The 23718-nt window shown below is 31.9% G+C and overlaps 3 protein-coding genes across 5 annotated transcripts in view; 1 reads left to right on the top strand and 2 right to left on the bottom strand.

Moving 5' to 3' along the window:
• Positions 1-554: 554 nt before the first annotated feature.
• On the bottom strand, positions 555-8081 carry LOC125070214 (GPI ethanolamine phosphate transferase 3). 2 transcript variants are annotated; one of them, XM_047679973.1, is made up of 10 exons: positions 7447-8081; positions 7244-7373; positions 6886-7107; positions 6531-6557; positions 5890-6140; positions 5658-5809; positions 4254-5278; positions 3838-4029; positions 2862-3001; positions 555-2035 (listed from the first exon to the last, which is right to left on the bottom strand). In XM_047679973.1, the coding sequence occupies exons 1-10, from the start codon at positions 7981-7983 to the stop codon at positions 1862-1864; spliced, it is 2850 nt and encodes a 949-aa protein (XP_047535929.1). In that variant the 5' UTR covers positions 7984-8081; the 3' UTR covers positions 555-1861. The 2 variants fall into 2 exon arrangements, with proteins under 2 accessions (XP_047535929.1, XP_047535930.1); XM_047679974.1 differs by lacking the exon at positions 6531-6557.
• A 647-nt stretch (positions 8082-8728) lies between these two features.
• The window catches only part of LOC125070537, a 17389-nt gene continuing 2399 nt past the window's right edge, over positions 8729-23718 (top strand). Inside the window, exons 1-5 of one of the 2 annotated variants that reach the window (XM_047680442.1) lie at positions 8729-9015; positions 9364-9542; positions 21162-21421; positions 21800-22036; positions 22534-22627. In XM_047680442.1, coding sequence (XP_047536398.1) covers positions 8900-9015; positions 9364-9542; positions 21162-21421; positions 21800-22036; positions 22534-22627 — 886 coding nt within the window. In that variant the 5' untranslated portion in view covers positions 8729-8899. Of the gene's footprint in view, positions 9016-9363; positions 9543-13040; positions 13300-19063; positions 19491-21161; positions 21422-21799; positions 22037-22533; positions 22628-23718 lie in introns of those variants that run through there. The other variant, XM_047680441.1, reaches the window with a different exon arrangement.
• LOC125070535 (alpha-amylase 2-like) overlaps positions 23164-23718 on the bottom strand; it is a 16888-nt gene continuing 16333 nt past the window's right edge. The window contains exon 8 of the mRNA XM_047680439.1: positions 23164-23174. The gene's annotated coding sequence lies outside the window, so the exon portion shown is untranslated. The remainder of the gene's footprint in view (positions 23175-23718) is intronic.

The raw sequence follows: 23718 nt of genomic DNA, 5'->3' as shown, positions 1-23718 counted from the left end.
ACACAACGAAGCGTTTTTGAATCGTCGTTATTAAAATACTACCACCAATTCGAAAAGCAGCCTCCAGCGACAAGAAACGGCAGGAAACTCGCAATAGTGGCTTACTAAAGTTGATCTCTCATTCTGTAGTCATTCTAATGCACGACATTCACCCATCATTTATTTTACCACTAAACACAATACTGTTATACTCGATTTGAAGGTGGAGTGGTTCAGTGTCGTAACACAGGAAATAACATCACAAGGTTAGCGAGGTATGTTGTGATTTTTACTCTTTCGTAATTTTCCGAAAAGAAAAGTAAATTGTCATCTATATATCGTATCGTAATTATTATACACACAAAGCCGCGATCTAAGAATTTAGACCAAGATAATTAAAAAAAAAATGAAAGAAATTCACTTTATTTACTTTTACCGTACATTGTACAATGTAAATAAATCTACTATAACTATTATGAATAAGATGTCATAACAACATTATAAATATTTAAAATTATAAAATAACAACCTTAGTATAATTCTGTTGAAAAAGCTTTAAAACATGGCAGTGTTGGTACAATTAATAACACTAAGTGCTATCTTATTTATATGCATTAATTTAAACTTGAAACAATAAACAAGCACTTATTTAAAATTATAGTTATTAAATATTAACAGAATTTGAGAAATAAGTGAATAATATTGAGTAAAATTTAAGCAAACGTCCAAAGTATAAACTAAGCATTGCATAAATAAGCTTGAAATAAAATTTGTGACTCTAGCTCTTAATCTTTTGAATTAAGTTACAAAAGTTTTTACTATTATTAATGACTTGCAAACAAAAATTGACAAATATTTTAGTACAAAACGCACCAACTTCAAGATTACCGGGACATAATTGGTCAATATTATTAGAATGGTCTTATAAATTATCAATCCTTCAATACATATTGCAATATACTCATACATATATTTATAAATCACTACCAACATCCTGCTGACAGACGCATAACTAATTTGACAAGCTTAGTTTGAATAACAAATTGTTACAAATTGCACTTTTTATTTTTATTCATATCTTTAATCTAAAAAATATTATTAATTCGTCGTATTCAGGCAGAATAAACGATGTCTCCAAAAAGTACCACTAATGAAAATTAACGTAATTTTCTGTAATATAAAATAAATAGCAACACTGGATAAAAATTCATACATTTCGTAGATAATTTCAAAACATTAATATAAAAAATCTCGTGCAGTCTATGAAGTAAAAATCAATACGACATTCATATTATAATACCCCTAAAAATACTTTTGGCCCTTTGGTTAAGCTTATTAATCAATATAAAACAACAAACAAGTTTAAAAAGGTCTTTAACGATTAATATTTAAATGAATACTGGATAAACATATCCAATTAGGATACACTTTCATAACAACATGATTTTCAACAGAAACAATGACAATAATATCAATGGACATGTCTTAATCTATTTTAATGGAGTTTTAATAAAAACTTTATAGTTAAGTAAATATGGTACAATATAGAAGTGAAGAAATAGTTTATTTGAACTGTAAGCATTTGCAGTAATACTGAAAATTAATCCGTGACTTGTTTGATACATAATGTGATGCCCTTCAAAGGTATTGTTACATACAGAAATATGTAGAAAAAAAGATAATGTATCAATTTTTCTTATACCTTACATAAAACGAAAATTATAAGGGCACTTTCTACAAATAAACTAGTTCAAACCAGTTCGTTAACCACGTCACAATTAAGAAGTTTTTCTTACAAAATTCTCATACTAGTTTTTTTCTACATAAAATTTCTACACAAACCATTCTAAGAGTTATTGTAACAAGTGGTAAATCACTTGTGTCAACTCGATCTTGTCTGGTTTGGTATGTGCCAAGCTGTTAGTGTTGCTCCAATTAGGGTTCCGAGCAGAGCAGCTGTACATGATCCAACTTCGAACATTAGCTTCGGTGTGAACACACCCCAAATCATGAGGTGGCGGCAGTGGATTGTAGCTGATAACGCACACACAAACACCTGAAGCCAATATATATTAATGAATAAATTCAGGTTTATACATTAAATTACCAAAAATCAATATTAAAAATTAAAATACACATTTTAATAGTTAAGTACATACTTAACTATTAATATGTGTATTTTAATTTCATTGAAAAGTAATAAATAAATAAATAAATAAATAAATAAATAAATAAATAAATAAATAAATAAATAAATAAATAAATAAATAAATAAATAAATAAATAAATAAAAATACTCTACGATACTATTGTATCGTATTTAATCTACTAGTGAATTGAATACAATTCACTAGTAGATTACAACTTAAAAAAATAAATAAGAATTATATTCGGACACAAGGCTGATTTCAGGCCGAAGCCAAAGCCAATCAATCAGCTATGGGCAAAATCTTAAACCTAGGAAATCGCAGGTTTAATAACCTTAATAAATTCAACTCAAGGTTGGCTAAAAGTGAATAAAATAAAGTATTTTAATAAAATAAGTTTATCGTAACTGTATAATGTATATGTATACAGCCTTAACGATAGGATTAAATTACCTTGCAATTTGTCAAAAATAATATCACTTTGAAATAGTAATGTCAATAATAATATTTATTTACTAGAAAGTAACTAAAAAATCGTCATGAATGATGAGTTTCTCTCGACTGTTTATTGTAAAACTAGCAAATAAATTCTTCGGTCAATTAAATTAATGTCCTAAGAAAATTGTGCTCTCATGTTATCCTTACAGTTCCTTTAATTTCTGCACTTACTAGGAACTTTGGCCAAGGTTTACCAAATTTTCGGTAGGACACTAAATTTAAATAAATAATACTTACTCTAATAGCAAAACATAGCGCAAATTTGAGACATAGCGAGAAAACCGCAGCTAATTGCGTTCGGGGCCCCAGTGTGGAAGCACCATTACGTCCCCAAAGTGCTAGCAGAGGTACAGTTGCGCCGAACAATAACGGCATTCCTGGGTTACAAAAAAAATATATTTAATGAATTGGTTAGAAAAATATTATACGGCCTAAACGAAATAAAAATAGTCTTATTACGACAAAAAATTGTATATTAAAATAATTTGATTTAATGAAATTTTGATATAAAAAAAAATAGATATATATATTTTTTTTTATATCACAATAACACTTTTTTTTAATAGTGGAACACAAAATAGTTTTTTTTAATGTATGGTAGTTATAAACATATATATATCCTACATGATAACAACAAAAAAAGTAGTAATTTTTTTCGTTCTTAATTAATTAAATATAACATAAATGATTAGAAGCTATTCTCATATTGTTGCTATTTGTTCAGACGATAAGAACTTCTTTAACTAAGTATGTAGATCAAATAAATATATTTAAGATAAGAAGTACCATTTCAGCTTATCAGATATTCTCATTTAGAAATATAAATAATATGCTTTGTTTTAAGGTAGCAGACAGGAAAATTGTCAACCTGATGGTTACTGGTTACAGTGGTTAACCACTTTCCATCAGGTTGCGGAGTGTATGGGGGGTGTCCCATAGACATTGGAGCCGTGAGAATTAATATATAATTTGTTTCATCGCCAATGCACCACCAAACTGGACGACTAAGATGGTAGATTATATGTGCCTGTAGTTACACTGGCTCACTCAGCACTTCAACCAAAACACAACAATATTATCTATTACTGTTTGGCAGAATATGCAGAAAGTCAGACTAGGTAGCTATTACAAATTGGTAAATCAAGATACATTACAATTATTTACAGAGAAAATAAATTATCACTGATTAATGAATTAAACGAATAAATCTTACCAAATAAGTAAACAAACATCAAAGCAACAGAAATTATATTGCCGAAGGAAGTGTAGTGCGGATCTCCAGCGTGGAAAACCGCGGCCCATCGTACGTTGCTCAGAGTGGCGTGATGGCCCGTGCCATAGAAATTGTACGAGGCCAATAATGCCCATAGACACGCCATACTCGAATTACATCTTGTTGTTAACGCTGTAATTAAGTGATAGGTATTTAAGACGAAACAAAATATAAATTATATAGATAGTCTTCAAGTGTTTTTCAAGAATATTTTGATAAATTAATTTTAGTTAATATATAAACGGACTCGCAATTTAAAGTTACAATTTTGAATTTAATTTATTTGATGTTTACGAGTAAATAAATATTTGTAAATTATGAATTATGATGGAAACGCTCTAAAATTGATTACTTACAGAATTTGATTGAGCCTTCAGTCTTCAACATGGAAACGATATTCAAAGCTAAAAATCCTGAGAGAAGTGCCAAACCAGCGGTTGGCGCAAGCGACGCACCTAAAACTAGTGTATTTGCCAAATAAAACAGCAGCCCAGACACGACTAGTGGTAAAGTAGCTCCTTTTCCATCCCTCCTCCAGAGAAGAACAAACATAGTAACGATCACTAGCCACGCGCCTCTAGCTAGCATCTTCGATCTGCTCGGAGAACCTAACGAGCCCCATCCAACTGCCCAGTGAGCGCATGAGAAAATACCAGCAATAACTAATCCATATCCCCTCCATTCTACATGACGTCTCGAAATTGCTACTACTGCGGCCACCGATCCTAATGCGATTACTAATGCAGCCCTAGATGCATTTCCAGTCGCCACACCCTCCCCAGCCGTCCAACAATCTCCTTGCTCTTCCCGACATCCTCGATAGGACCTAGTTAATGCCATTACAACACCAAAACCGGCCCACAGTACCAACGATTTAATATTTCCAATATTCCAAGCCATCAAACCTAATACTGTCAATGATAGGAAGGATAAAGTGGCTCCTTCCTCTATTACGTAACTGTTTGATACTAAAATCGCTGCCGATGCAAATAGAGCGGCTCTAGCGAAACGTTCGTAAAACTGCGAACGTCCTTCGTACCACCTTTGGGTGATACCATCCCAATGCATTATAACTAACACGCACGTTATCGCCCCGGATATTAAGCCCGTGCTTAAAATAATAGCATGCCCTACATCATCAACAATTTCTAAATAGTGTCCAGTATAACAAATTCCGATGCAAACCGCCATAGATATCAGTCCACTAGGGACAAAGGAACTAGCGAATACGTGTGGAATACGCTCAGCTGGAATGCCTTCAGTGATGATCCAATTAAAGAATACTGTAAGAAGTAACAGAAGAAGTGCTCTAAGCATCGAAAGAGAATCAAACTCAACCCAAACTTCTCTAAATATGCTGCGAATGTTTTCCATTAATGCTCTGAAACAATGAAACAAATGTAAATAAAATATTTTAAGGCAGTAAATACAATCTTTATCGCGTTCTTATTGTATCCACAAATATATTGTATAGAAAATTGCTGTATTATATTTCATTGTTTGTAAAGCAGTTTTTGACTGATATATTTTATTTATTGGAAAAATCCATTTCACTTTACCACTTATATTTACATTAATTTTACTTTCAAAATTCTGGAAACAACTTCTCCAACATTAAAAACGCCATTTCTCACTCATTATAAATATCATAGATTATTTTAAATCTCGACTAATGATGTCGTGTCAATTCAAGGTCAGGTTGTTTGACGTTGATTCTTCTACCATTGAAATAGACTTTAGAATGTTTCAGGTGTACTCACCTAACATTTGAAGTATACAATTTCAGTTCATCTTCTGTTTCTACTGTTGCTCCCTTCTCAATTTGGTCTCTTGTCGCGTTAATCAATTGAGCAAGTCTGTCAAGTGGAATTTGTTGAGACTCTTCTCCATATCTTACTAAATATTGAGTAACCTGAATTAATTTCAAAATCATGTACAAATAATAACAAACAGTATTAAACAATAAAAACAGGAATACCGGTATTTAAATACCTGTTTTAAATTGTTACTTAAATGCAACAATGTGTGAGTGACAGGCATATTAGGTAGAATAGGAAACAACAAGTTTCCTAGAGACGGAGCAGGTGGTGGTCTGCCTAAAGCAGCGCTTAGGGTCGGTGCTAAATCAGTTTGTTGTACTTCTTTACCAGAAAGTCTGTCTGCTTCATCTCCACTGAATCCTGAACTATGATAGGCAAATAATGCGGCTGTGCGTTCAGCTTTACTTTCACCACCATGATCACCTATCACAAAAATATGCTTGAGTTCAAATATAAATATATAAATTAATTGAATTTTTCTCACATCATTTAGGCAAGTTTTGTAAATGGGGAATCTCTAAATATTAATGTTTTAGTGCCTTTTATGAACAAAACAAATTCAATGAATTAGTAATCATTATACAATTGCTTTAAAAATCATAGCATTCAATTCTTGCATAGATTGACACATTATGTAATTAGGTAGACCTTTATTTACAATATACATTATCTCTCTAGCATGGTAAGTTGAATACCATAAATCATTCAATTCTTTATGAATTATTGAATATGCTTTAGAACCAAAAACCAATACTAAAAGTTTAACACAAAACAATCGAACACTACTATACTACAACTCAAGCAAGTACCTACCCTCTGAATTTGTCCATTCTTGTGAGTCTAAAACAATAGACATAAGAAATTTAATTCCATGTCCAAAAGTAAAGATATCAGTACTAAATATACTTAAAGAGAAATAGTCTAAATGAAATTGTTTTTTATGTCTTTGATTTTATTCAGTAAAGACCACCAGAAAAGTTATCTATTTCAAATACAGTTAAAAAGGCACTGATTAAAAAGATTATTTAAATTTACATTTTTTTAGGTTTAATCTAGATACCTACTTGAGTAAGCATTTGAAGTAAAGTAGAAAATATAGCAGTTTTTTATATACATATCTTATAGTTTTCAAGTATAAATTACTACACAAATAAGTTTATATGAGTACCTGTTTCTGTCATGCCATGGTCACCTACAACATAAAGTATGACATCTGATGGCAATGATTCAATAATTTTCTCGAGCCTTACATTTGTTTCGGTCAACTTTCTTGCCATCTCTGGATGATTTGGACCATACCTATGACCTGCATGATCCACTCCAAGATAATGGGCTACAAGGAGATCCCAGTCATTCCTCTTCAGTTCATCATAGATTTTAGAATCTACTTCTACAAAAACAAAAATTATAAAATTATTCCATGGAGAATAATTAAACTTGCTTATATATCTGTCACTATTTACTGTATATATATTTATAATGATAAATGTCAAAATACTACATAAATAGTGGCTTTAGAAACTTACCATTGTCAACAGTATCTAGATCCCAAGTGTGGAATGAGTATAAAGCATGAGAGCGTAGCCATCTACCAGGAATTAAGCGCATCCATGTGTCATCTCCTAACAATATAGCTTCACTGCCTCCTTTAACAATCTATAACCAGACACAAAATATAAATTTCAACTAAAACTAAAAGTGTAGGTGATAAAACCTGTATAGAAATTACCTGGTCAATTACATTATCTTCTTGTATTTCAATAGCAGCAAAGTTTGAACTGATATCAACAAAGGTAGGCAATGAGCCCGTTACAAGTGCCTTTATTCTTTGAAGAGTTGTGGTTGGTGGGTCTGCCATAAAACGAAATACCCGCGCGCGTTCTGGGTACCGCTCGATTGTCTTTTGAATAATTGGCAGTCGATTTTGATAATATAAAGGATTCTCATTATCTTTATTGTATTCAGTAAAATCATATCGTAATGCATCCACTAATACAAATACCACTCTATGACTCTTAGCAGCGCATACAATTGGCGAACCGGAATTTGCTAAAATTCGTTGGATTTTACTGCTTTCCGTACACGAAAATTTTTCACTGGAGTTTAGACGACCGTCACACCCAAAATTCTCTAAAGGCACACATTCTGATACATCATTTAAAGTTTTTCGAGACAGTAAAAATCCCTGGCCAAACATAAGAACTGCCGATAATACTAGATATGAAAACCAAACAAGGTATAAAATAAAATTCCATTTTTCTTTCATAGTTAAGGTTTTTAATAGAAGAAGAAAAGGTTATTCATTTATTTATATAGATTTAGAAAATAATAAATTAAGAAACATCATAACCACCCTTTACACCGACATCGTGAAACACACGTCATTTAATATTTTTGACTTTGACATTTTGTACTTGACTTGAAATGACAAATAACACTGATATATATTTTTTTAATAATTTTGCGTAACAGCTTAAGTGTTATGACTAATGAAATGATTACCATTTTAATATTATGTAAATGAATAAATATCCATTAAAGCAAGATACTTCGAAATTGATTTTTAATTTTAAAATATTTTCAAGAGCATATTTTTTTTATAATTCATCTCGTGCTCGGCGGTGAAGAAAAACATCGTGAGGAAACCTGCATGTGTCTAATTTCAACGAAATTCTGCCACATGTGTATTCCGCCAACCCGCATTGGAGCAGCGTGGTGGAATATGCTTCAAACCTTCTCCTCAAAGGGAGAGGAGGCCTTTATCCCAGCAGTGGGACATTTACGGGATGCTAATGCTAAACAATTTTTTATTTGTTTAGAGATAAACAATAAGTAAGTAAATGATAAACTATTTACGACATAAAAAGCTTTTGATAAAACTTTCATTGGCTTAAATATTTACCACATTTGCATTTTAGAAAGATAAAAAGATCAGTAAAATATTTAACAATGTAGAACTATAGACACTTTAGTTTGACAATTGACATGTGACATGTGGTTGTCGGTTGACAGTTGACATTTAATTAAAAGTTTACAAGAAATATCGTATTTTATAGAAAGATACAATTTGTTTATTATTAATAGAAAATGACCAAAAGTTCTCTGATCAAATAGCGTTTTTATACAAAAACCTTTAAGAAGTAAATTATATATTTGAGAGGCATGGTGTTAATGAGACAACCATGTCTATACCTTCAACAATCAAGGAATATAGTAGGTTATTGGACTTATCCAGTGACGAAGAATCAGAGGATTTACACTTAGAAATTATCCCAAATAGAAAAAGGAAGATAACAAGGCAAGTAAATGTTTGTTGTTTCTAGAAAACTAATAATAGCTTTATAAAGTACATTTTACTAATTTATTGTTTAAAATGAGATAACAAGTACAAAAGACCTTGATGATTAATTGTTGTTTTCTGGATAACATTTACGCAACCTTTTATAATTATAAATAATTTATAGCTAACAAACTAATATGCTATACTATATATAGCATATAACTTACAATAATATTCTGATAAATATAGAAAAAAAAACTTTTTTTTATTTTATCATATTTACATTTTTATTTATCATTATTCGAAAGTTAAATTATTATAAATGAACATATAATATTAAAATAAATAAATATTCTTTTCCTCCAGGAAAGAACGCAATAAGAATGTGTCACCAAAAGTAACAGAACCTAACATAGCTGCTGAAGTACAATGTGCACTATGTTGGGCTGTGCGTGGTACCCTGGTCCTTTGGCTGTTGATGCTCACTTGGATATGTGCTGCCCTCTATGACCAGGTTACAACAATGAAATTAGATATAGCTAAAGGTTAGTTTTCTTCTTTTTACAGATATAAAAAATTGAATTAATATTCAATAAAATACTTACAGAGCTTTTATTTATATGTTACATCTACATCTTGTGATTGACAGTGAGGACTACTGAAGAAGGTGACTCTGTGGTCATACCCTAGCTTAATATAAAAATATAATATCTATGCTGTAAGTTTGTGCTGAATTTTTGTGAAATAATTTAAAGAACCATAATATGTACATTCTCTAATCTTTTATATCAACACAATTAAAATGACTTCACGGTTATATCATAATTTACATTTTTCATATAAATATTTAGAAATTTCTTATTACATTACATTATAAACTAAACTTATATAATTCAAAATAATATTTATATAGAACCATTATTAATTTGCATTGTATATATATCCATTGCCACTTCAATACAAATTAACATAATTAATGGTATAATTTAATTCGGATATGGATTGTAGTCCTATATCATCTACAGATTTTACAATTCTTAAAATGTGATTGATCCAGGTCAAGTGCACTCTTAATAAAATCATATCTATATAAGTATCTATTCATATATGTAGGTATGGTTCACAATTACAGAAATCTCATTAAAACTAAAGTTTTGGATAATGAAACCTGTTTTAAAATGTTCTTCTGGCTGCATGATTACCTTATAAGACTTATAAGAATGTCCAGCCAGCTTCATTTATTGTGTTTTTAAATTGGGTTTTTTTTACCTGTACAAGATAATGAGGTCCAAGGCACCTCTACTGACCATTAAATAAAAGTTTGAATATGACTCTGAATGATATATCTATATGTAATAAAATCTGAATATATATCTGTTTCATGAATGATACTAATCCAATTTATTTGTAATCTACATTGTATTAATAGTGGATGCAGCCGAATAGACCGGCACACTCAAGGAAGTACCACTCTCGCACTAAAAAATAGCGTTATGCGGTTGATAAGCTGCCAACCAACACTAAAAACATGGTGGTTGAGCATAATTTGTCTTTATTACCATCAGCAATTACGGAGAAGATTCCCTCTCTGGGCATCCATGCTCAAGACGTACGTACCAGATGTGGAGGATCATGCAGCTAACCTGTTGGGCTTTCTGCTAATTTTTCATCCGGACGTTTACCAGTTTACCGTCGATCCTCTTTGGAATCGTCGGATCATTGTCTCTTCCGAAGTATAGTGCCGGTGGCACGCTCCTCACCGTCGCTTTGTGGGTTGACATCGAGTGTGACACTTCTGATCATCGGATTCGGATGTGGTACTTCATTGCATCTTATCCATTGGGGCAGATTTGTTTCTCGCCGTGATCTAATCGTTAATGCTGACTCTATCGCTGATGTGGTGCTTCAGGGTATGAAAACGTTCATCACGTATTGTTCAGTGCATTACCAAACCTGGGTTAACGCTTCGGCGTGATGTTAATACCACCGCAGAAAAAGAAAATCTCTTCCTTCAATATAATAGTACTGTGGGCACCTAATACACCGGCTGCGCTAATATTTATTGTTAACACGTTGACGAAAACTGGAACAACTTTTGTCTAAAATCGAGTTTTTGTTAAACGAAGTATGTACAAGGCGCAAATTCGGTCTCTCATGGAGTACTGCTCTCACCTTTGGGCGGACCCAAAATATAAACTTCTTCCATTTGACCGTATTCAACGCAGAGCGGCTCATATTATTATCGACGATCAGGTCCTTTCCGATCTGATTGATCCTTTGGCTTTGCATAATGTTGGATCGTTCTGCATCTTCTACCACATTTTTCACGGGGATTGTTCTGAGTCACCGACTCACTCAAGATATAATTTGTAATCACATATAATGATATCCTATAAATATAATTTATAACCTATTGCAGGAATAATGTATTTTAATATAGATGATGACCTCTTGGCGGATCTAGCTGCTACATCGATCATTCCTTCTCAAGAATAGTCATTCTTTAGGAAGAATAGCTAACTGCGCAGTACATATACAAGTGTGTGGACAAACACAATTGCATTCTCTATTACTTTACTATCATAATCCGATTCGAATTAAAATATCTTTATTTCAGAGTAATTTAAATTCCCATTTCAAAGTGGTTAATATTTACAGGAGTAATATTTTTATGTCTGTTCTTGTACTTAAAGCGTGCATTTCACAATTTCTAGAAAAATAATATATATTTTACGGATATTCTTTGCATTATCAATTATATATTTAAAAGTCTGTCACTTCTTTTACTTCATACTTAGTGAAAGTACAGGTTAGTTTCGTGAATAATCCTCTTCAGCAGGACAAAAATCGTATTTATATCGATTGCATTTCCCTAAAGTAAAATGCCGAAAAAAGTCTGGAATTAACATGGTACACTAATCGCGCCGTCAATATCAGTTAACATGCAAATTTTTTTGACTTTGAATGTCTGAGCCTACTCGCCAGCTTGCTAATAGACCGCCCCATTGTAGTTTATTATCTGGTTAAATAAATAAATTATGTTATTTAATAATGTCCTAATGCTTCCTCATTTAAAACTTACTTAATTTATGACAAATCATACATTTAAAGTAGTAAATTTAATTCATTTTGTTTTTTTTTCACACTGGGAAGTAGATTACTGGTACTTTTCCAATGTACTATATCATGGAGAGCATTATTTATGTAATACTTGAAGCCTAACATAAAAAGATAAAAGCTATGGTGTATGATAAGGTAAAAATTGGTATATAATACTATATACAGTGATAAACTTATCAGGAGAGTTTATTCAAAATTTACCAATCCATTTCATAATTTCAGATTTTATCTCTTATAGTTTAGTAAGGTTTTCCTAAGAAACCCAAAGTTTAAAATTATGTGTTATATAGAAAATCTTCTAAATTATCAGAATCAGCAGTGATATTCTGTAAGTTCTAGAGTCTAAGAACTCACTTCGTATCTGAGCCGTTTTATCTTGAAAACTGACATACGGTGATACGCTAGTTTATTATAAACATCCTTCAAATAAATGTTGTAATTTTATAGTTCACAAATCTTTGGAATACTCAGAAAACTACTACGAAGAATTAACTCCAGATAATTACTAGTTAATTTACTTTGTTGTAAACTGTAAGATTATTTTTATTGAATTGGCTAGGTATACCTTAAAACTCGTCCCACTTCCTCTGTCTGCTTCTCGTTTGTGCGTTTATTTATTTGTTTTTAAATCTCTTCCAATAATATATATACTTGATATAAAAACGAGCACTTATTTATTGTTAAATACAACAAACATGGAGCCTGTCTTCGAGTTGTTCAACTTTTGTCGATAAACTAATTTAAAAAATCAAACTAATGGATAATAGATATAAGTTTGGTCAGTCTCATATTATATAAATATTTATTAAAATGCAAATCCAACGTATATACATATGTACAAATATCATACATGGCGTGTATGATGACTCCGTCTATTGTGCTAATGGCGATGAGAAGTTAGAACAAAGATGAAAGCACTTCTCATATCTCTTATCTTCAGATCCCAACACGGTTGTGTCTAGTACTATTATATGTAATGCGTGTAATACGCATGCGCCTGGTTGTCGCTCCTCCGTGACGTCACTCAGTTCTCTCTTGCACCTCCTCGGTGTTTCCTGTCATTGTGGTTTACACTCACAGAGATTAGTCAACTTGTACCGCAGTGTCTTTGCAAATTACTAGAGATAGTTAATAAAATTATAGTGCCAAAAAGTGTATAGCTCTGAACGAATCAATTCGTAGGTTTGTGTTAGAGTAATTGTGTCTGTGCTTTTACCAATAAATTTGAAAATACTAGATGTTGGTGACGTAACTATTAGTTAACGATTGGAATATATATGATTTTTCTTTATTTCCTCCCTTGGTGTTTATTTATTAATACAATGATTAGCGTGGTGTCGCAAACAATTGGGCGCATGCGTGTTGTTCATTCACTGCGTCCCTTGTCGTCGTCGTGACCTGAGGTCGATATTACGGTTTATCGTGTTATCAAGTATTGTGATTTATCTCATCGTTACGTAGTCAGCAATTCTTTGTTCTATGTTATTTAACCGAAAGAAAAATCCCTGCGTCAGTTTCTAATTGGTTTAGGTAAATTATTAACGCGATGTGTATTATTAATAGTAAATCCTTATCATGGTTGAAAGTAGATAAGGTTTTAACGATAACGGGAAATTTATAGAATTGTTAAGAGAAATAACTTTTGATTTCATTTCTGGTTTTAACGATGTCCTGTTGTTTTTGTTTTGATGCAGGTTAATATATTTTTTTTAAATCTTTAAAATGTGGTTATGCTTACGAAATATTTATTTTTAATGTTAGAACAAACTTTTGGTCTAAATCTACTTATAAAACCACATTGAAATGTCTCTTGGCCAATAATAATAATAAAATAAAATAAAATAAAATAAAATAAAAAGCCTTTTATTTCTTGCACATTTACAGAGTTTAAAGAATTGTAAAGTTAATTTTTATGCTATATAAGAAAAATGTGATGTGATAAAATATAAATCTTAAATTAAACTTTAATAAATAAATTTTAATGCAAGAACCCCTCCTCAGGCGAAGGTGAAGGCCTCCTCTAAAGAATTCCATTCTTCTCTATCTTTAGCTATTTGTGGCCAGAAGGGACCAGCAATTTTTGTTATTTCGTCTGCCCATCTAGTATAAGGTCTGCCTTTGAGACGCTTTCCGTATGGACCCTGCCACATTGTTATCCTGCTAGTCCATCTTTCGTCCTCTAGCCTTGCTACGTGTCCCGCCCACTTCCATTTTAGTTTCTTAGCGTAGCTTAAGGCATCCTTTGCCTTGGTGACCTTTCTGATTTTGGTATGGCGGACTTTTTGTATTTTTTTAATATTAAGCATGCTTCGTTCTATTCCACGTTGGCAGGTAATAATTTGCCTTTTAACTTTAGAAGTATACTTCCAAGTTTGGCACGCGTAGGTGAGGCATGGTAGGAGACACGACGTCATAACCTTTGTTTTGATATGAATAGGCATGTTGCTTTTAAATATTTCGCTTAACGACCAGTACTTATTCCATGTACTTTGCGCTCTTCGTTCTATTTCTAGTTCGTTAAGTTTTCTGTCGAAGCCTATTTGTTTTCCAAGGTAAATGTATTGTTCCGAGTATTTCAAAGTTTCTTTGTCTACTGATAATCTTCTATTTATGCTGTTTGTCATGACCATTGTTTTGGAAGGGTTCATTTCCAGTCCTACCTGTTTGCTGGCTGTGTTTAGTGAATCAAGCATGGTTTGAAGCTGTGTGCTAGATTCGGATAGGAGTACTAAGTCGTCTGCGAAACGGAGGTGGCTTAAATATTTGCCATTAATGTTGAGCCCTGTTTTGTTCCAATGTAATTTATTTATTATTGACTCTAGGATAGATATGAATAATTTTGGGGACAACGGGTCTCCTTGCTTCACTCCTCTTTTGATGTTAAATGTAGGACCATTCGAATCTAGTTTTATTTTGGCTGTGCTATTCTTGTAGATGTTTTTGATTATTTCTATGTACTCATGTTCAACTTCCTGAGCCAACAGGGCATTCCATATACTTGAGTGTGACACAGTATCGAAAGCTTTTTTATAATCGATGAACGCGATGTAGAGTGCTCTTTGCTTTTCCTGGTATTTTTCCATTATTAGTTCTAGCGTATGTATGTGATCGATTGTCGAAAAGCTCTTTCGAAAACCTGCTTGTTCTATTGGTTGTTTTGCTTCTAGTGTGACACTTATTCTTTTGTTGATGATGGAAGAGAACAATTTGTAGAGGCATGAGAGTAAGCTTATTGGCCGATAATTCGTGATATCTTTTGGATCTCCTTTCTTGTAAATTAAAATGATTTCTGACTCCAGCCATTGCGATGGTATTTCAGCAGTTTCTAGTATATAGTTAAATAAGTACGTTAGGGATGGGGTCAATGAAGAGTATGCGAATTTTATAGCTTCATTCGTAATGCCATCTGGTCCTGGGCTTTTATCCATTTTTAACTTTTTTATTTCTTGAACGACTTCGTTTTCAGATATTGGTGTTATCGTACTGCTCTTAGTTGCGTTTATAGAGTCCGCACAGCTATGATCGGCACATTCTTTTCCCCGAGCACTGTATAGATCTTTGTAGAAATTAGTTGCTACCTCTATAATTTCTTTACGTTTGTTTACGATTCTGTCTTCGCGCCTTAAACCATCTATCCAGTATTTATATGTTCTTAATTCCTTCAGAGCTTTTTTTGAACTTCCTGCTTTTTTCAAATGTTTTTCGATAGTCTTCGATCTGTAAGTTTTATAGTCGTGTTTTATGTATTTACTTATTAATTTGTATAGTGCTGACAGCTCGTTTTTTGTAGCCCTAGTTTTAGGTTTAATGTGTTGTAGCTCCTGTCTTCTCTTGATAAGTGCCAATGTGCGCTCTTGTAAGACTTTATGCGTACCTTTTGATGTTTCGTTACGTGTTCGAGCGTCTCGAACTCGTAACGAAACATCAAACCTCTCGAAATTTTATTTTATTTATTAATATATTTTTTTTAAATCTTTAAAATGTGGTTATGCTTACGAAATATTTATTTTTAATGTTAGAACAAACTTTTGGTCTAAATCTACTTATAAAACCACATTGAAATGTCTCTTGGCCAATAGGTTTGCGTAAATTGCGTAAATATAATATTTTTAAAATTTCAAAAACACTATGTAAAATATTTGGCTTTTCGATTTTGTCCTTTTTAGTTTATATCGTTAAAAAAAATATTTCTTTAAAGCTTATATTATTCAAAACTGTATAAACAATATCGTTTTTAATAATATAAGTACGTAATCAAAGAAAAAATTCACTTTAACTTAATTATACGTTACTGTTACTAATACTTAGTTTTAATTTATAAAAGATGTTTATCTGACTTTAAAATATATTATTTTGATAGAACCGAGATGACCCAGTAGTTGCGTATAGAACCAATAGAACGAGTGCATCTTAACCGATAAATTCGGGTACATACCCCCAGACCCACTGAATTTTCGTGTTCTTGATTTGTAGGTATTGATAATTCATTTTTTGATCGGCGGTGACGGAAAACATCGCGAGGAAACCTGCATGTGTCTGCATTTTCTGTTAAATTATGTTACATGTATCCAATAAATTGGAGCAGCATCATGGAATAAGCTCGCGGCTTTACCGGCTTTCCTAAAACTAAAACTTTTCCCATGTTACAAAAAAGTTACCCCTATTTTACCCCCTCGAGTGGTGAATTAATAAAAGTAGCCTATGTTGTTCCTTGGAACTCAAACTGTCTCCGTACCAACCAAATTTCATCTAAATCAATTCAGCTGTTTAAGAGTGAAGAGATAACAGTCACAGTTACTTTCTATTTATAAAGTTAGTATAGATGACAAACAAAAAAGAGGAACAAAGATGCGACGTAATTTGACTCACTATGAAACTTAATTACATCTTGTCAAATTCTATTGAAACAATGATGTATTTTTTTAATCGTTATTAAAAATGTAAAAGATTATACCGATCAAATATAACTGATTAAAGTCTCATGGCTGACAGAAACATACGGCATGATATCATAATACGATACGCGATAATATATCACTCGTTCTAGAATCTTGATGTTAATCTTGATTTTTAGTGAGAGAGATTAAGATAACTAAACTGTATGTTGAACATATTCACGATGCATCGTATGCAAAAATCGTCCTCTAAATTTAGCAATTAACATATAATATAAAATCTTTCCCTATAGGAAAACAAAATTTTCCATATACAGCTTCCTGATTAATTGAACGAATGACTGGACAGTTACTTGAAAATGAACTTGAACGGATCATAAATAAAATTATACATAGTTGCATGCACTATCTATTGATTTCCTAGTACCTACTACCTACCCTACGGTACCTATGAATATATCATTACAAATATCACTTTAGAATGTTTTTATTTGTTTTATTATGTAATTTTTTATTTTATTAATAATCGTGTTCCGTGGTTTTACCCGCGTTTGTATTAAACCTTAATAATTTTATGTACGTAAAGGTTAAGTTGTTATAACTTTTGAGAGACTTATCCAATTTTCATCAATTCAATTTTCACTCTTAGTGATAAATTTGTTAACATTTCTTATTTCAGAGCTTACCTCGTTTATATGCTTTACAAATAGATAGAAAGGTCGAAAATTAATAATTGATATTTCAATTTTGCTAACTTGTATTTGAACTTAGGAAGGCGGTTATTTTAAAATCTGGAATTGTTTTGGTTTATTTATTTATATCTAAAAAAATATGTTTTACTTGTGAAGATACATTGATTCGGTAATGATATTGGCAGAACAGAACAATTTGCCTTATACAGAATTATCACGGACGTAGTAACAGCTAATACATAGTGTACTAAATACCAAGATCAAGGTTAACGATTTAAATGATATTTCAAAGTCGACTCCGCAACGACCTTACAATGAACGATCAATTTGTTTACGGCAAGGCGTTATTTGTTGTTAATGAAATCACTTATGTAGTTGTTAACCTTATATATATCGTAATAAGTTAATTGTGCCGTTAAGTTGGTATTGCTATTGATCAGTAGCGAGATCACACTATTGTCTTTGTTATATATGACATTATAATATATTAATAAAGATAATCAATTAATGGTTGTTAAAAGCGTTAAGCTCACCTTTTAAAAGTACAATTCAATATGGTTGTACAATGAAGTAGATATTTTACAACTTCGAATTACTATACTATACAATTATTACCGTAATATAAATAAGGAGCTAACTAAAATTTATATATAAATATGTAAAATTTTTAATTGTTATTTTTTTATTGCCTGACTGAAAAAATAACTAAAATATACATAAAACTTATACTGGTATTGGTAATCGGTCTCGAAAAAAATGTTTAATAAAGTATATATTATTATGTAAGAAGCTGATCTTTGCAGTTTCACTCGCTTTAAATTTAGACTATTGACGTGACAAGTTTGCATTTTATATTATTCTTGTGTTTTTATAGAGTATATTCTATTATTTTATGTGTTACATAACTTTACCTGACCGCAGTGTTCACACGTGTGTTCTATTTATTGAATTTTTAAACGTGCTCGTTCTACCGAAAAACAAAGAGGGCGAAAGCCTTGACCGGAAAAATATTAATTGCTATACCTCCCCACATCGGCTAGTATAAACTACTCAGTCATAAATTAATAATTAATACTTTTATTTTAATGAGGAAAAAAAAATCATGTATATTCTGTATTATAAATAGCAGTTCGTCTTCAATTATAAATTTGTTAATCACATGCATATAATAGTTATTGTCAAATCCGTTATTGGACTTCCGCTTATAAACGTAATTCAATTGTTCTACTCCAGCTTTATGGTGAGGCAAAAACACAGACACGAGTAGGTAATTAAAACGTCATTTCGAATTTCCTTAATCAATATATCTTCATATAAATTGCATGTCACTTAACATTTTATATTTGTTTACATACAAAGCTAACGGTCAGTCGATAACAGTGCGTCGCGTGGATCAGTCGCATCGAGCTTAGTGAGTGTCAACTGTCAAGTGCGTTACACGTTCAAGTGCGTGCGAATGCGTTTACGGTAGCGTTATAGTGTAGTATGGAGAGTAAAGTGCACGTGGCGGGGCCGCTGCGGGTCGGAAAGAAGATGCGAAAGAGACGGGAACTGGACGCTTTAGTAGGGGGCGGGGGTGGACGAGGAGGCAGGCTCTTATCTGCTTCGAGTGATGAAGGAGAGCCGTGGGGTCGGCGGACGTCGCGTAGACGTCGTTCCCGCCCTTTCCTCCGCCTTGCCGCCGCCCTCGCACTGTGTGTATGCGTCGTCTCTGCTGCTACAGTTCTATGGCTTTTCGTTGATGTGCGGCGACAGATTGTTTCTCTTCGAATAGAGATGGATAGAGGTTGGTTTATGTACCGTCACAAAAACATGTACTTATTAAATATTGAAGACTTTTAATTTATCACTAATTGAGATGTGATCCCTTCGAAAGTTGATTTTGAATTTTGCTTTCCTAAGATTATTTGTTTAAAGGTAAACTTATTTAGAACATATATCGATTCTTAACTATAACTTTATTATAATAAATTAAAATTAAATATATTAAGACTAGAAATAATTTTTCGGAAACAACTTTCAAAAAATAGTAGACCTCGAAAGCGAAATGGTAATTAATTATTAAATCGTTTAAAAAATATTTACGCAAGATGGTTCTTGAAACGCAAATGAATGTGTATACTCGTACATCAATCAACGTCTAGTTCAACATCTAGTTGATCGATATGCAGATACACTTTCATTTTATTAGGTGTTATCTAAATATTTAGCTATATGTCATTAATAAAGAACTTCCTTGCATATGACCTCGCTGATTAAACTTTGGACGTCGTTCTAATGTTACTGGTTCACCCTGCGTTAAATAGAGTTCATGCAATCGCTTTGTTAACGATTCATAACTAAGTGTTCACATTTATAAAATAAGTAATACGTTTAAGAATTTTGTAGCTACAAAAAATTTATAACTTTTTTAATATTCTGTCATATTTGTCCTCTTTCCCCGCAAAACAGAGAATATAAAGTATTCGATCAAACATATTAAGGACGGTAGGCCTACCGTTAATTTGCTGTATGCAGACCTGTCTCAAAACTATTAACTCATCACTAATTTTACCACCAAACATAAATAATATCTGTATTTCTATGTTCTGGTTTAGAGGTTGTATAAGCCAATTACAGGCAACGCCCTAACGAGAGCCTTATACTTCTTCAAGTAAGAATGTCTATGAGCGAAGAGGCACACATTTCGCCCTGTGTATCATTTGCGTACTTACTAATTTGGGCTGCTACTTAAAAATATTTTAATGGGCCAACCTGGTACTTCAACCTCGAATTTCGATATCAGCAAACTACACTTTACTAACCATTCGAAATATATCATTTTTATTATTTATTTTTATTATATTAAAAAAATAAATTATATTTATAATACTAAATATTAATAAATTTGCCTATTACAAAAGACGATATTCGGAATTGATTTGATAAAAAATAAATTTAGGAATTTCCAAAAATGGTTTCAATGTTTGCGATTTTAGAGAGAAGATAGAACTTGTTTTACCACTGGAAAAATCCCTTGAAATCTCCAAATCCCCAAAACCGCCTTGTTTATAGTCTATCGTCATGTTATTAATTATTCAAGATGCATATTAACTTCGCATATTTATATATTAATTCGCATATTAATTTCTTATAATCTATACATATATATATATCATGTTCATAACTCGATCTAAAATATTTCACTATTAACTCAATATTAATTTGTTAATCAAAATCAAAACAATCTTTATTCAAGTAGGCTCATAAAAACACACTTTTAAATCGTCCTCTACAGAATTGAATTGTGTAAAACTACGAAAGTAGATTCTACCGAAAAAAGCGAGCTGGAAACTCAGTAGTATCTCTTTTCCACTTTAATTACAGAGAATGTCGGCAAAGAATAATTAATTTTATATATATATCCTGCCTAAATATCAAAAATAATAACACAACAATATAATCTTTAACTCAACAGTATCAACAAGCAGCGACGGCGTAGGAGACGCACTGCAAGTATGCCATACAGCAGCCAAGGAGCTACGTGCAAATGCGAGCGAGTTAAGCGCCCGGCTATCAAAACTGGAACTCGAACACCAGGAGTTGTCAAAGCGCATGGAACAAGCTGCTGGCGAACTGGCCTCCGTTTCAGAACAACTCTCAGCAGCACCGAAGTTAGCAGACACGCCGAGAAGATTAGGAGAATTGCAAAGGATGGTAGCTGATTTTGGTTCCCAGGTTGGTCACCTTTTTCGTTACCTTTTCGAAACACTATAATTAGAAACTTCAAGAATCTTAAGGAAAAAATGTTTGTTTTTCATCGAACTTTGAAAATACTAAACCAATTTAAATTTTTCTTTCACTATCAAAATGGTATTTTATTTAGAAAGAACAAAAGTTATATTTTATTTATATAATCACAAGATTTCTTGAAAAATTTAACGCCACTCGGGCTAAGCCGCTAATTCAGCTAGTTTAATCTATAAAGTATAATTTTGAAATAATTTATTTCATGTTATAATTTGATAAAGTTTTATGATATCACACCAACAAATTAGGATTTTATTTTACGATGCTAGTTGATACCATTTCGTATAATAAATAAAATCATTCCAGATCAAAGGCTTCGATGGTGCTCTCACATCGACTCGGAAGCAAGCTGTTGCAGCAACAACGGGTGTTGAAGAAGTTAAAAATCTTATTCACCAGTTGGAAGGGAAGACGAATGATACAATAGCCAACGTGACAGCTAATGTGAAAAGGGACGATGATTTGAAGAATCAGATGACGTCACTGAATACAACGCTCGTAAACAGGATAGATGGGCTACAGACGAAAATTGAACTACTGAGCGTAAGTATTATACGTAATAATATTATCAATCGTTTGTCCTTAATAACTACCAATGCACAACAAAACCTATTGAGCCTAGGAAGCTTAATTTTGGGACAAGACATGTGGAATAGTGTTGTATTATAAACATTGACGTATTAATCAAGAACTATTAGTAGTGCACAATATAGTCGAACTATTAGCAAATCGCATGAATTGCGTTAATATAAGCTTCTTTTATATTTATTCCTTCTAATTTAAGTTATTGAATTATATTGAGGAGAGGAAAGAGTCACTTATATTCAATGATCATTTTATGAGTGACAGTCTTGATTTTTCCCCATTCTCTATAAAACATCCACTATGCTAACTAAATTGATATTACAATCCATTATTTAAGTATCGTTCATCAATAATTAATCATTGATTATTTGTTTGGTGACAACTTTGTAATTAAAAAAAAAATATCTTATTATCTTTAAGAATTCGTTTCATTACATTTTGATATATCTCCTCAGAAACCAGTTATCACACCAGCCCCAGTTACAACGACTACGCCATCACCTGCTGTTCCTCCATCCACTGCCGCCGCTAACATCACCACATCACCGGGTAAAAGTTTATTTAATTAAAAAATGTGACCTAACTTTACTGGGCCGGCTATTACTAAGCCGAGATAACCCGGCTAGAATAAGAATATCATTCGAAGATCGTGAAACCCTGCATTTGTTGGTCTGTCACGTGTGTATCTACTAACCCGCATTGGAGCAGTATGTTGAAAAATGCTCTAAGCCTTCTCTTGTCCAACAGGAGGATATTTACATGCTGATACATTTTTACTTTATAGATAGGTATTCAGTATGTCTCATATATTAAATTTATATTATTAGCAATAAAGTATTAAATATTAAAAATTTTAATGTTTTATAATAATTAGAATTTTAATAACCCTTTGCGAAGATTTTGCTAGAAATTCGTTAATTATTTTCTTAATAAAACACAATTTAATACAGATTAAAAAGTGATTGACACCAATAGACGTTAATGTGTATTTTAATTATAGCCTCTGTGTTTAACAACCCTTTTAGACAACATTTTATTTAGCATCTTCTGTCGGTATATGTATATTGAAGTATTACGATATTACATCTTTCGATCTCTAGCTAGATTTTTGTTATATTCATTAAAAAAAAATAAGGCTTTATATTGGTAAATCAGTGCCCTCTCTGTTAACTCTGTTAATATATATACATATATATATTTAGAAACTTCAAAATCGTATTTTAAATCGTTTTTAAATTAATGAAATCACTATTGCAAAGTTTAAGTTGAGGTCACATAATTTACAATAAATTTACATGTCAACCGCATCGTTCGAACGTCAAATTATATTCTGCAATTGAAAAAAAAGGCCTCCAAAATTTTAAATGAACAAGTATTACTAATTCTGTTGTACACGAGCTTTAACTAAAAGTAATTTGATTGGATTACAAAAATTACAAAACATAATAATAAGTATTTTAGCCTGACGTTTAAAAGAGTGTGTTATTGATTGGCCTGTATTTTTGTAACGTTAATTTTTTTGGTTGTTGTCGATAGTTCGTTTAAAATATAACAAAAAATCACCTTATGTCCATGGTCTGAAATTATTGTTTTATTTACAATTCACATTACAAACTAAATCTTAGTAACTGACTTGAAAA

Source organism: Vanessa atalanta, chromosome 17 (assembly GCF_905147765.1).
Source record: "Vanessa atalanta chromosome 17, ilVanAtal1.2, whole genome shotgun sequence".
Classification (NCBI taxonomy): domain Eukaryota; kingdom Metazoa; phylum Arthropoda; class Insecta; order Lepidoptera; family Nymphalidae; genus Vanessa; species Vanessa atalanta.
This window is presented reverse-complemented; position numbering and strand designations above follow the sequence as displayed.